At 47.8% G+C, this 14,166-nt stretch overlaps 1 protein-coding gene across 1 annotated transcript; it reads left to right on the top strand.

The window, feature by feature from the left end:
* Positions 1-8,168: 8,168 nt before the first annotated feature.
* LOC127688993 (cytochrome P450 1A1) lies at positions 8,169-13,988 on the top strand. The gene is made up of 7 exons (XM_052188218.1): positions 8,169-8,241; positions 10,603-11,453; positions 11,921-12,047; positions 12,134-12,223; positions 12,316-12,439; positions 12,585-12,671; positions 12,817-13,988. Exons 2-7 carry the CDS (start codon positions 10,617-10,619, stop codon positions 13,124-13,126), a joined length of 1,575 nt encoding a protein of 524 aa, XP_052044178.1. The 5' UTR covers positions 8,169-8,241; positions 10,603-10,616; the 3' UTR covers positions 13,127-13,988.
* Positions 13,989-14,166: the final 178 nt, after the last annotated feature.

Here is a 14,166-nt window from a genome sequence, read left to right as displayed (position 1 = left end):
GGTATCCTGAACTCACTATGTAGTCTAAGCTAGCCTTGAACTCACAGAGATTCAACTACCTCTATCTCTCAAATGCTGAGATTAAAGGTATAACTTATCACATTCAGCCACTTTTATTATTTAAAAATAATTTTTTTATTTCAAATATTGAAAATCTTTATTTTATGTGTGTCTTAGTCAGGGTTTAATTGTTGTGATGAAACACCATGACTGAAAAGCAAGTTTGGAAGGAAAGGCTTTATTTGGCTTACACTTTCAGATCACAATCATCCATCACTGGAGGAAGCCAGGACATGAACTCAGGCAGGCCAGGAACCTGGAGGCAGCAGCTGATGCAGAGGCCATGGAGGGTGCTGCTTACTGGTTTGCTCCCCTAACTTGGTCAGCCTGCTTTCTTATAGAACCCAGGACCACCAGGCCAAGGATGGCACCACCTATACTGGGCTGTGTCCTCCCCCATTGATCACATTGGGAATATATCCTACAGCTGAATCTCATGGAGGGAGGCATTTCCTCAACTGAGGCTCCTTTCTCTCTAATGGACACTGGCTTGTGTCAGGTTGACACACAAACCCAGCCAGTATCATATATATGAGTATTTTGCCTGCATTTATGTCTGGAGACCAGAAAGGATATAAGATCCTCTGGGACTAGAATTATTGCTAATTTAGAGCCTTCATGTAGGTGCTGGGAATTGAACCTGGGGCCTCTGGAAGAATAACTAGTGCTCTTAGTCATTGAGCAATCCTTCAGACCTTTAAATTTTATGTGTATGGATGTTTTGCATGCATGTATGTATGTGTACCACATGTGTACCTGGTGTGTATGGAGGCTTGCAGAGGCCATCAGGTCCCCTGGAACTGGAGCTACAGATGAATATGAGCTGCCATGTGGATGCTGGGAATGAATGCTGAGTCTTCCAGCCAAGGAATAGTTATTTCTTGGGTTTTGTTTGGTATTTGTTTTATTATTATTGTTGTTGTTGTTGTTATTGTGGTGGTGGTGGTGGTTTTTGGGGAAAAGGTCTCACTATGCAGCCCTGGCTGTTATCTAAGCCATGGAGATCTGCCTGTCTCCATTTTCTGAGTGCTGGGACTAAATATGTTTACTTGGACCTCTCTTATTTTCTGAGGGAGTCTCTCGGTGAACCTGAAAGTCAGTGGTTTGGCTAGACTGGATGACCGTGAGCTTCAAGGGTCCATCTGTCTCCTCCCACTCAGTGTTTGGGTTACAGATATATGCCACTGTCCACAACCTTTAAATCGTGTTTCTAAACTTTATTTAAAAGTGTTTGTGTGTGTGTGCTGTGTAAGTATTCATGTGCATGAATGTGGGCATGCCTTTGTCAGAGTCCAACTCAGGTTTCAATTTTTAGTCTCCATCTTTTATGAGACAGGGTCTGTTGTTATTCACCACTGTTCACGACTGGACTTCTGACCCTTGAGGATCTATCTGTCTTCTCCCACTCAGAGTTTGGGTTACAGATATATGTCAGGATTTTTCTGACTCCAACAGCTCTTGCAGGAGGAGCTCAGGAATTAGACACCTGCTGCAGAGTCTAGCTTTATGAAGGTTTCTGGGATCTGAACTTAGGACTTCATGCTTCTGTGGCAGGCACTTTACCCACTGAGCCATCTCCCCAATCCACACCTGATTCTTTGCATTGGTTCAAGGGATCTGAATTTAGAGTTAAGGGGCTGCATCCAACACTATGCTAAGCACCACCCAGCAAGAGACAGGGAATACTTCCACAGTCTTTTTCTGTATGTTGAACTCCACCCTGCCTTTCTGGTCCAACTCCTGCTCCTTGTTTTATACCCTGCTCAGTTATCACCAAACTAGCCAGGACCCTCTGAATTCTTAGTCCTGTTCATCACCTGCCTTCCTTCAGGACTGTGAGTAATTTGAATTTGTTGTGATTTGAGATAGCTGTGTGTTCTCCAAAGACCCATATGTTTGATGTTTGATTCCTTGATCAATGCTATTAGGAAGGGGTGAACACTTTGAAGTGCGTCACTGTTGGAGGTTTGGGTCACCAAAGGACCACCTTTGAAGGAGACCCTAGATTTCCAATCTTTATTCTTTTCACCTCCTAGCTTTAGAGTGAGCAATTTTGCTCTGCCATACTCTCCCCTCCACAGGTCCAAGTCAACAGAGCATTCTGATTGTGGGTTTAAATTTCTAAATTATTTTCTTTTTCAAGCTGATAGTAAACTCAAGTATTTGTTGTAAGAATGGGAAGTTGGCCGGGAGGTGGTGGCTTACATGTTTAATCCCAGCACTTGGGAGGCAGAGGCAGGCAGATTTCTGAGCTCCAGGCTAGCCTGGTCTACAGAGTGAGTTCCAGGATAGCTAGAGCTACACAGAGAAACCCTGTCTCGGGAAAAAAAAAAAAAAAAAAGAACGGGAAGGCTAACAAAGAAGTTGACAGAGCCTCAACTGTTCTCTACACCTCCAGTCTTTAATACTGGGACCAGGACATAGCACACACTCAGAAAAAGGTTTGATAACTTAATTAGTACTCACAAGCAGGTATCTGAACCTGCACAAGAGCTTGGTGGCAGCTCTTCTTAGGGAATGTCCCGCTTTGGTCACATAGATGAGTAAGAACAGTTAGTGTTCCCTGAACATCCACTAAGCCCAGGATCTCCTACCAGTTGACAAAGGACATCTCTGCTTCTGCTGCTCTACTACCTGAGCCTCATTTCTCACTTGACTCAGTGGAGACCTGGAGATGGTAAGCGGTTGACCCTAGGCCAGATATAGGGCATGGGCAGAGGAGAAGGCAAATCAGAAAGTTACTATGAGTGAAGAACTAGGGAAATTCACTCTCTGAAGAAGGTGAGTAAGGTAGGGTTGAAGCTGTGGAGTGGAAAGTTAGTCCTGGTTGGGCCACTCAAAGTTTTTATTTAAGGCTGTGGATGTAGCTCACTTGGTAGAGTTTGCCTGGCAGGCATGAAGGCTCTGTCTCCAGTACTGCATAAAACCACACCTAAGCCTGGTACCCGGACACTTGGGAGATGGAGGCAGGAGGAGCCACAGTTCAAGGCCATCTTTGATTACATAGGGAATCTGGGGCCATCCTGAGCTACATGAGACTGTTTGGGGAATTAACATTAAACTCAGATTGTCAGGCTATCCTTCCTGCCCACCCACCCCCACCCCCCACCAAATGGTTTTCTGTTTCTGCTGTCTGTTTGGCACAGCTGTGAAGTGTGCTAGCAGAGCTGACATACTGAACACTTTATTCTCTTGGATTCCAAGTGTGGTTGAGATTCACAGCTCTCCAATGAGTGCTCCAAGCTGCCACCTAAGTGAACTTGTATAACTTCATGCTAGATTCCCCTCAGAGCTGCTTGTTAATGTCTCAAGGCATTTAAAACAACTTTCCTCAACTCAGCATGTGATCCTGTATTCCCACACCCTCTTCCACTTAGTGTAACTTTCTCCCAGCCAGAGGAGACATAACAGGATTCCTCCAACTGCTGCCTCTGCATTCTCATGTGTTGTGTCCATTACCCAGAATACACAACCCCTCCTCCCAGCCACTCCTCCACCCTCAAGAAAGTACATTGTTTTCCACTAAGGATGCTTGTTTAAACCTCACAACCATGAAGCACTGGTGATAAGGCACCTCTATTCCTCCAGTCAACCTTCCCCTCTCATATATGACTCCTCTGGGATTATCCTTCTTTGGATATGTTTCTCCTTGTTGTTCTTCTTGTTGTTCTTCTTGTTGTTGTTCTTCTTGGTCTTCTTCTTCCTCTTCCTCTTCCTCCTCCTTTTCTCCTTCTCCCTCTCTTCTTCCTTCTTCTTCTCCTCTTCTTCGTCTTCCTCCTTTTCTTCCTTCTTTTGATGGAACCAAAATCATGTCTTACTGATTTGGCTTCTCCCTCTTTAGACTATGATGTCTCCTACCTTGTCAGCAATATCTTTCCCAAGTTCCTCACATTTATTCTAAGCTCTCCAGAGTCCCTACATGATCTGCCTCAGCCACCTCAGGATTCTGAAGCATCTCTGGGCTCTCCTCAGGCTTTCTTTGGGATGTGGCTCCTGCCTTCCTTGTGGAGAAGGGGATTTTTATAGGATATTGCTTGTTTCCTGGCTTCCACTACCTAGCCCTTAGCAGTACTGGCCAAAAGCACCCAGTTGTTGTCCCTGCCAGGTTGACTAGCAAGCTCTCTGCCTCCCTCCAGCCCAGAGCCCTCTCCCCTCCCAATGTGTTCCTGCTATCAGTTACTAGCGAAGCTAAAGAGCTTCTCACGCATAGGCTTATAAACTTTGGCCTCAGTTGGGTGTTTAGCCCTGTTCCAAGGTCACCAAACTTTCTTCCAGTCAATTAGTGAGGGATTAGTGAGGCCCATTTCATTGTGACCCTTAGCCTAGACAAGTGTGGTGATAGTGAGTATAAGGCCCAGGACCCCCATGCACAGGGGCTGGGGAACAGCCAGAGCTTCCCTTAACCCAGGGCTTCTCTTAGCAGGTAGAGCCATTGCCTGGAAATAAGATGTCAGGGTCTTAGGCTTAGATTTCATCTGCCAGAGGTCACTGGGCCTTTTCTTTCTGGGATCAATCTCTCTAGCAGAGAAGAAAGAGAGGAACTGGATTCATTAGCTAATAAAGTTCTTGGTAAAAAAAAAAAAAATGAGCAAAACAGTGGGGCTTCCTGCATTCCTGGCTACAAGCCTCAGAGCTGGGTCTTCCTGCCAGCCCAGCCCTGAAAAACAGACTCCCTGGAGCTAAGGCTTTGGTAGGGACAATGGAAATGGGCTCTAGAAACCTGCAAACACATGAACACATGTGGCTCTAGAGCGGGCTGAGGGGTCTACATTCGTCAGTGTCCTGCTTTCACTGCCTGGTCAGGAATTATTTCTACACAAGTGCTTTCAATTCTCTGATCCTTGCTCCAAGTTGGGTACCATGAAGCTTCTTAAGCTGTGTCCAGAGATGCAGTGAGTGGAATGGCTGACTGTAAAGATGCTGAGAAGGTCCACCTCACCTCCTAAGTGGCCTGCCTGTTCTGCTGTTCTGATGCCCAGTTTCTCTCTCCTCTCTCTCTCTCTCTCTCTCTCTCTCTCTCTCTCTCTCTCTCTCTCTTTCTCTCCCTCCCTCCCTCCCTCCCCTTCCCCCCCCTTTGCTATCCTCTTCCTCCTTTTTTTTTTTTTTTTTTGGTTTTTGTTTTGTTTTGTTTTTTTCAAGACAGGGTTTCTCTGTGTAGCCCTGGCTGTCCTGGAACTTACTCAGTAGACCAAGCTGGCCTCGAACTCAGAAATCCGCATACCTCTGCCTCCCAAGTGCTGTGATTAAAGGCATGTGCCACCACTGCCGGGCTCTCTTCCTCCTTTTTAAAAATTTTACTTTATTTTTTATTTTTCCCTGATTTTGCTATATCTGCTGTGTAACCCTGGCTATTGCACTGTTACTATGTAGCTTAGGCTGACCTTGAACTCATGAAAATCCTCCTGCTTCAGCTTCGAATGTATTAGAGTTATAGACATGTGCCACCATGCCCAGTACTTCTCGCCTAATTTTTATCATTACATAGTTGGAGCTCATGTACCCTACCTATAATGCCAATTGACAATCATTTCTACCTCACAGGGACCTGGATATCTGATTAATTTTCCACATGCATATTTTCTGTGTTGGGGTGTAGAGGATGAAGAGGAATATTAAAAGGGTCAGGTGGCCTGAGAATGGCTGCAAAGATGCTGAGAAGGTCCCTCTCACCTCCTATGTGCTTCCGGCCACGAGGAACAGGTTCCCTCTACTCTCTGGAGCTAAGGCAGTGGTAGGGACAATGGAAATCAGAGGAAGAGTGACACCAAGCAAAATCCAACTTTCTGTGGAGAGGATCCAGGAAGGAATACAAGGTGGAAGCCGTGTTTCATTTAGACTCAGAATTGGAACTACTAGAACCCTAGATGGAGGCAGACCTGGTAGATTCTGCAAGAGGCTCTGGTTCCTATCTTCAGGTGCCTAAGGATTTTCAGCAAACATGGTGACAGAAAGAATTTCACATTCTGAGAGGCATGGTAGGGAATAAGAAGGTGAAAGAATCAAAAAGCAGAGAGGAATCTATTCTCTGGGATCAGTAGGGAACTGGATGAAAGCATGGGGCTTCACAGATGTCAAAACGGACAGAAGTTCTTGCCCTCTGGTCTACCTCCAGCAAAGAAGCCTGGGTGATCTTGCTCAGGTTAGAAGATGTCCACACGACTGACTCTCATCTTCCTCGGTGGGATACTTCTTGAATAGGTACACATGTCAGGAAAGCGCCAGCCCCTTCCCACAACCTCTATACATAACTAGAACATCTGGAGATACTGTGTCTATGAGGTGGGTCCTCTTACCAGGACCATCCTCCAGAGAGACACCTGGGAGGCCTGACTTCTGCCTGTGCTCAGTGCTATCTCAGAGAGCACTCCCCTGGCCACCTCATTTGCAGTTGTGAGCTGTCCCCTGCTTATCATTTATCTTTCTATTGCCCTTTTTGCACCGTCACCTGTCTCCCCCCCCCCCCCCAACCCCAGCAGAGGGTAAGCTCTGTCAAAGGAGCATTGCTAATTCTTTTCACCTCTGCATCAATCGCCAGCATCCAGCGCATAGTAGGAGTTTGGTGAATATTTGGGCAATGCTTGAGGGTAGCATGTGACTAGAGTGGGAGGTGACGGGTAGATGAGGTGGGTTTTTGTTTTTTGTTGTTTTGTTTTTTCTGGTCTTGGATGGTAATGTTCTTTCTGGGCTCCGGAGCTCACAGGGGAGGGCAAGTGAAGGTGTTAGTTAGGAACAGGTTGAGTTAGACACGCAAGTTCAGGTGTTCTTCTTACACTAATTTCACTCTGGGAGTACCCTTCAGGGCCAGAGAGCGCCTGCAAAACAGCCAGCGAGGCGTGCCGGGTGGTGCTGCGTGCCCTGCCTCTAAAAATGTGGACACACACTGTTCAGGCCTTTGCTCTCAGGCAGAAGCCGAGCATCGCACGCAAACCCGGCCCTTTGCACCGCTGGCCCAGTCTAGTCGCGCCCTTGCAAAGCTTAGACTATTTCTATCTCTCAAACCCCACCCCAACGCCTCGGGAGAGCTGGCCCTTTAAGAGCCTCACCCATGGCTCCCCTCCCCCAGCTAGCGTGACAGCACTGGGACCCGCGCCCGGTTGTGAGTTGGGTAGCTGGGTGGTTGCGCGGGCCTTCAGGCTCTTCTCACGCAACTCCCGGGCACCTTGTCCCCAGCCAGGTGGGGCGGGGACAGGCAGCCCGACCTCTGCCCCCAGAGGATGGAGCAGGCTCACGCACGCTAGGCTCAGGATCACCCTTTGCGTGCCAAGGATCACCCTTTGTGGCCCCAGACCCCCTCCTGCTGTCTCACGTGGATCCTCCCTCCACCCTTTCCCCCACCACAAGTAGATAGCTCCGCGTCGCCTGCTTCAGTATACAAAACACTAGCAAGCCCTGGGAGCCTACAGGGAGCTGCAAGAGGAGTCTCCCAGGCTTGCAGCTTGCCTGAGGTGACCCTTAGAGGTGCGATCTGCAAGCTTGCCATCCATCCCCACCCCTAAATGAAGCAGCGCGAACTTCGGCCGATACCCAATTTGTGGGGCACAGAGTCAGTCCAATGGCACCACTGGCCTTCCTGTCCTGTGACCTCTGGGCTGGGGTCGTTGCGCTTCTCACGCGAGCTTGGACTCAGTAATCCAGGGAAGCAAAATCACCACCCAGTTGCTCTCCTCTACCAGCCTTTCCCGGCACCCATTGACTTGTAGCAGGCTTGTAGATCTTACACACCCAATGTTTTAGGGGCGCAAAAACAGTGGAAAGGAATCCCTATGACCCGGGATGGAGGCCCCAGTACTCACATTTTAGGCTGCTCCAGATTTTTTTTTCTCAAACCCCTCCCTCAGTGGGATTCTGTGCTATCCACGGAGCGCCTTGAAAGTGGGGGTGACCGCAGTCTTTATTTTATTTTGAATGTTTTCTTGTGCCTATACCTATGTCAGGTGTCCCCATATAGCTTCTTGCTGTCTCATACCCTTCCCCCACCTGCCTAGAGCACTCCCTAAGGCTGTCCCGCCCTCGGTCCCACCACACGGCTCAGATAAGGAGGCGTGGCCAACAGAAACAGAGTCTTATAAAGGTAGTGGTGCCTTCACCCTAATCCTGAAGGAGGTAGTTCTTGGAGCATTCCCCATCCTTCCTGGGGTCCTAGAGAACACTCTTCAGTCCTGTCCCTCCTCACAGTCAAAGGTGAGTGCTTGGGGACTCCTGGATTGCCCCTCCTTCCCAAGAAAAGGAAATTTTTGGTGAAGAGTTACCGGATAGCTCCTCCAAAACAGGAGACTAAGCCTGTATACATTGTGACCAGGTAAATTCCTTAAAGGAGACACTGAGGCCAGAGGAGTAAGAGGACGTGCCTAAGGTCCAGGAGCTAGTATCAGATATTTAGGTTTGAAATGAGATACCCTCCCTCTTCAGGTCCCCCACTCCCACCCCCAGTGACCTCCTGGGACTTCTCCCCTGCACATTTAGCCCCTTCCTTGGGACTGCCAATGGAGGTGAGGGTTCCTGTCTGTGTGGGTAGGGCGGACAGTGGAGATACACTGAGCTTTTCTAGTGTTCTCTGTCTTATTTAACAACTATCCCCGATAGCCTCTACCCTCCCAAAGGATAGCAGGTCAGAGCTGTTTCTGACCTGGCCTAGAGAGGCTCCCTATCCCACTGACTGTGTCTTCTTTCCTTGATGGGACACCAACAGCTCCATAAACTGAGAGCTTCCGGGAACTGCAAACACTAGTTACATCTCCCTCGGCCTTCCACCTTACAAAGACTAGAGGTCCTTAGGGGACTGGTCATGCTGAAATGTGTTTTGTGTTCAGCTTCTCCGGGAAGCCCCCCCTGGCTTCCAGCTGGCTGTAGTATTTGGGGTAGGAATTGTACATCTTCCTGTCCTATGTGGTTCAGAGCTTCTCTTCCTAGGATCTGCACCCTCTGAATTGAGCAATCTTTTTTGTTTGCTTGTTTTTGTTTTTTCAAGACAGGGTTTCTCTGTGTAGCCCTGGCTGTCCTGGAACTCACTCTGTAGACCAAACTGGTCTCAAAACTCAAAGAGTTCCTCCTGCCTCTGTCTCCTGAGTGCTGGGGTTAAAAGTATGGGCCAACACCTCCCAGCTGAATTGGGCAATCTTGTTTTACCCTCTCTCCCGGTTATGTAATTGAAGCCTCAAAGTTAAAATGACTTGTCCAAGACTACCTGGACTGTACTTCACTGCAATGTGACTCTCCTGACTGGGCAGAGCCTTAGAGCAGACAGAAAATTCACTTACCTTTTCTAGAATAAGCCCAAAGAGAAAGCTTAGTCAAAACTAAGCTCAGATCTATTCCTGGTTTTCCTGACTCCAGTCAGTGGTTTTCTTATAGCCCTAGCCTGATAGGAACCTTCCTTTTCATTTCTGCTTTCTTAAGACCCGCAAAAGAGGGGAGGAACCAGACTATTCATTCATGAGACTTGAGCACAACCCAAAGCTTGGCCTGGATTATTGTTACTTGGAGCTGTATCTAGCTGGTCTCCTTCGGCTTTTAAAGTATGGCTCAGTTGAACTCAGGGGGCTAGGGCTAAGAGCAAGGTGGTTGGGCATTGGTTTTCCTGTAACCTCTCTCAGTCCTCTACTAGAGTTTGGTGGGATTCTTTAGATCCTGAAATGAAGAACAGTAAAGAACTAAGAACTCAAATTTTTTGATTTTCAAATGGAGACACCTATAGCAGTAGCTGTACATTCTTTGGGACTTTCCCTAAGAGCTGTAGGCTCAGGCTCTGTCACTATTGCTGGGTGACTTTGGATAAGTCAATGCTCCATTTGGAAGTTGATTTCCCTGTTGCTAGAGTACACAATGAAGCCGAAAAAACAAATGATCTCTAATTTCCCTATAGGATGGCTTCCCCAAAGGTGATGGGTAGGATCCAAAGAGACTTTTCTGGTGATAATTTGTTAATTGTACATTTATTGGAATGTGTTAGGTGGAAAAAATCAAAGCCATATTTAGGCACAGACATTGTTTAGGATGCTACCTAGTGGATGTAAAGCTGATTTTAGGAGACACAAAGGAAATTGGGGTTCATGGAAATCACAGAGATTGGAAGCTACTGTTTGAAATCACACAGTTAAGACAGGTGTTCTAGAAGTGGGCTACTGGGTTGAAAGGTAACCCAGCATTTCCTAGCTGCATAACTTGGAGAACGTCACCTACTCTCTCTGAATCCTTCTGTAGCCTTCCTCGTCTGCTTATGGCTACAATTGAAAAAAAAAATGACTGTGTGTGTGTGTGTGTGTGAAGAGTATGATTAAAATATATTGTGTGAAAAATAAAATAAACCACATTGAGCTTCCTGGGTACTGAGACATCTCCATGAGAGCTCAGTCTACCTGACTTCAGCCTTTCTGCATGTGGGGTAAGAAAGAACTGCGACACGCAGTGGCAGCTCAACAAGCTCCGTTCTGCTCTGGGCCCAGGGAACGACGCCAGGAGGAGCATTGACCGGCATTCGACACTAGGACATTCCTGCCCTCACCCTCAGTCTGATGCTTTCTTTCTTTTTGCCTCATCTCTCAGCAGCCATCTAGACCATGCCTTCTATGTATGGCCTCCCAGCCTTCATGTCAGCCACAGAGCTGCTCCTCGCTGTCACTGTATTCTGCCTTGGATTCTGGGTGGTCAGAGCCACAAGAACCCGGGTTCCCAAAGGACTGAAGAGTCCACCCGGACCCTGGGGCTTGCCCTTCATTGGGCACATGCTGACCCTGGGGAAGAACCCACACCTGTCACTGACAAAACTGAGCCAGCAGTATGGAGATGTGCTGCAGATCCGCATTGGCTCTACCCCCGTGGTGGTGCTGAGCGGCCTGAACACCATCAAGCAGGCCCTGGTGAGGCAGGGAGATGACTTCAAGGGCCGGCCAGACCTCTACAGCTTCACACTCATCGCTGACGGCAAGAGCATGACTTTCAACCCAGACTCTGGACCAGTGTGGGCTGCCCGCCGGCGCCTGGCCCAGGATGCTCTGAAGAGTTTCTCCATAGCCTCAGACCCGACATCTGCATCTTCTTGCTACTTAGAGGAGCACGTGAGCAAGGAGGCCAACCATCTAATCAACAAGTTCCAGAAGCTGATGGCAGAGGTCGGCCACTTTGACCCTTACAAGTATTTGGTAGTGTCAGTGGCCAACGTCATCTGTGCCATATGTTTTGGCCAACGTTATGACCATGAAGACCAAGAGCTGCTCAGCATAATCAATCTAAGTAATGAGTTCGGGGAGGTCACTGGCTCTGGATACCCAGCGGACTTCATCCCTGTCCTCCGTTACCTGCCTAACTCTTCCCTCGATGCCTTCAAAGACTTGAATAAGAAGTTCTACAGCTTCATGGAGAAGTTAATCAAAGAGCACTATAGGACATTTGAGAAGGTAGAGGTTGGGCTGGGGAGAAGAAGCAGGTGGTGAGGGGAAGCAGTTAGGATTCAGGACCAGAACATCATGGGCAAGCTTAAAGCTGGTAGCAGGGTGTATTCTGTCCTCAGCAGGTTAATAAAACTTTTCTTGACTGTCCTTCTGTGCATCCCTAGGACAGGAGCTACTACTGAATGGGAGGAGCCCTGGGTCAGTTCTTACTGGACCAGGAAGTACCTGACTCCTGGCTTTTTATGGTAGAAAAAAGTTAAAGAACTCATCAAATAACTAACAATGTCAGGCTCTGAGTCTCCAGGGTCCCTTGAGTTGGATCATCAGTTCTTTAAGGTAGAAAGAGACTTGGAGAGGCAAAGGGAAATTGGGACAGAAGCCTCAAAATGTCACCTCTTGAACAGTGAGGGGCCAGGCCTGAATGGAGTGGTAGGTCTGGGATATTTCTCACGTTGGGCTCCTTTGTCTCCCAGGGCCACATCCGGGACATCGCAGACAGCCTCATTGAGCACTGTCAGGACAGGAGGCTGGACGAGAATGCCAATGTCCAGATGGCAGATGATAAGGTCATTACGATTGTTTTTGACCTCTTTGGAGCTGGTAGGTGTACTTTGGCTATTATGTCTGTGCTCAGGTGGCCCTCGTTGCCACATACCTAACCACCACCTCTGTTTCATCCTGTCCAGGGTTTGACACAATCACAACTGCTATCTCTTGGAGCCTCATGTACCTGGTAACCAACCCTAGTGTACAGAGAAAGATCCAGGAGGAGCTAGGTAGGTGGTACTCCATTCCAAAGACTCTACATGAAGGACCCTCATAAAGTCTTGGCAACCCCTTAATCCTTTTGAATTTCTGTATTCTGTAGACACAGTGATTGGCAGGGATCGGCAGCCCCGGCTTTCTGACAGACCCCAGCTGCCCTATTTGGAGGCCTTCATCCTGGAGACCTTCCGGCATTCATCCTTCATGCCCTTCACCATCCCCCACAGGTCAGGCCGTAGATCCAATGACATTTGATACTAGGTCTTATTTAGTATACACAGCCCTTTAGGAGTCATGGGAAGGACATGGCATGGGGCAGGGTGTGGATTTTCCCTGTGGTCCTGATCCTGACTGAGCATCCTCTTTCCCCAGCACCACAAGAGATACAAGTCTGAATGACTTCTATATCCCCAAGGGCCACTGTGTCTTTGTGAACCAGTGGCAGGTTAACCATGACCGGTGAGTTGACAGGGGCAGTGGAAACTCCTGGGTGGGATGGGTCCATCCTCATCTGGGTTTCAGACCCCCTGTCCCTTGGGGATTGACCTACTTGATGCTTATAATCCCCTGAACATTGACATTAGCTGTCTTCCTCTGCATACAGGGAACTGTGGGGTGACCCAAATGAGTTTCGGCCTGAAAGGTTTCTCACTCCCAGAGGCGTTCTGGACAAGTACCTGAGTGAGAAGGTCATTCTCTTTGGTTCAGGCAAGCGAAAGTGCATTGGGGAGACCATTGGCCGATTGGAGGTCTTTCTCTTCCTGGCCATCTTGCTTCAGCAAATAGAATTTAAGGTGTCACCAGGCGAGAAGGTGGATATGACTCCTATCTATGGGCTGACTTTAAAGCATGCCCGCTGCGAACACTTCCAAGTGCAGGTGCGATCTTCTGATCCTCAGCATCTCCAGGTGTAGACTGTCCTGGATGCTCTCCAGACCAGGTGGCTGTTCCTGGGATTCAACTTAAGCCAGAAGCAACACAGATCCTGGGACATTGTACCTGCTCCTACTTTGGACTTGTTTCTCTATATGCTGATCACAGACATTGGATACAGCAGATGCCCACAGGAACCTCAAATCCTTCTCAATTTCAGTATCAACTAGGAGGCCTGAAAGGTTAGGAGATACCTGGGCCTCAGAAAACTCCTAAAGAGCTCTCTTTGTGCTCCAGTGGCTGGCTGGTTTGAAAAATACAGAAGGTCATGCCAGGATCTGTCTGGTTACTCTGACAACCGGGAGCTGCCCAGGATGGAAGGAGAAGACAGCTCAAAATACTGACACAGAGGTGCTCTTGCCATCTGCCAAGGCTACACAGCCTTCCCACATGGGTTTATGACACTGCTTGTGGGGGCGCCTTTGTTCACCCCACATACAGACAAACTGGTGTCCCTGTCCTTGCAAAACCCATTTTCCTGTTGAGGAAGGGCTGAGACCTGTGTCTAGAAAGACCCAAGAACAAAAGGACAGACTCTCTGGGCAGTATGACCAGGTCTAGAGTAAATGAATGATTTGTGAGTCATTCAGAGTAAGAGTAAAGTGAGAGTCATGTGTAGCCCAGGCTGCCTCTGAATTTGCTACCAAAGGGGGCCTGAACTCCTCAAATTTTTTTCTGTTCTTACTACCCTACCAAGTGCTAGGGTATAGTCACGGACCATGACATCAGCTCTTCTTCACTGTAGAAAATGTTTTTCTTAGAAAATGTTTGTGCATAAGAGCTTTTTACTATGGACTGTATTTTGCTTATACACTCATATAGTCACACTTTAAGAGATTTAGATAATTTGCTAGTGTAACTGAGAAAATTCTAACTCAAGTATCCAGAAATATATTTTAAATAAAACCTACCTGAGCTAAATAAAAATATTACCTGGAAGTACTATGTGTAGAGAAGTTTTGAACCTGAAGTTAAGCCACAGTCACACCCTTAAGCTCACTTTCCTGTGTCTTCCCTGCTG

Source organism: Apodemus sylvaticus, chromosome 7 (assembly GCF_947179515.1).
Source record: "Apodemus sylvaticus chromosome 7, mApoSyl1.1, whole genome shotgun sequence".
NCBI classification, from domain to species: domain Eukaryota; kingdom Metazoa; phylum Chordata; class Mammalia; order Rodentia; family Muridae; genus Apodemus; species Apodemus sylvaticus.
This window is presented reverse-complemented; position numbering and strand designations above follow the sequence as displayed.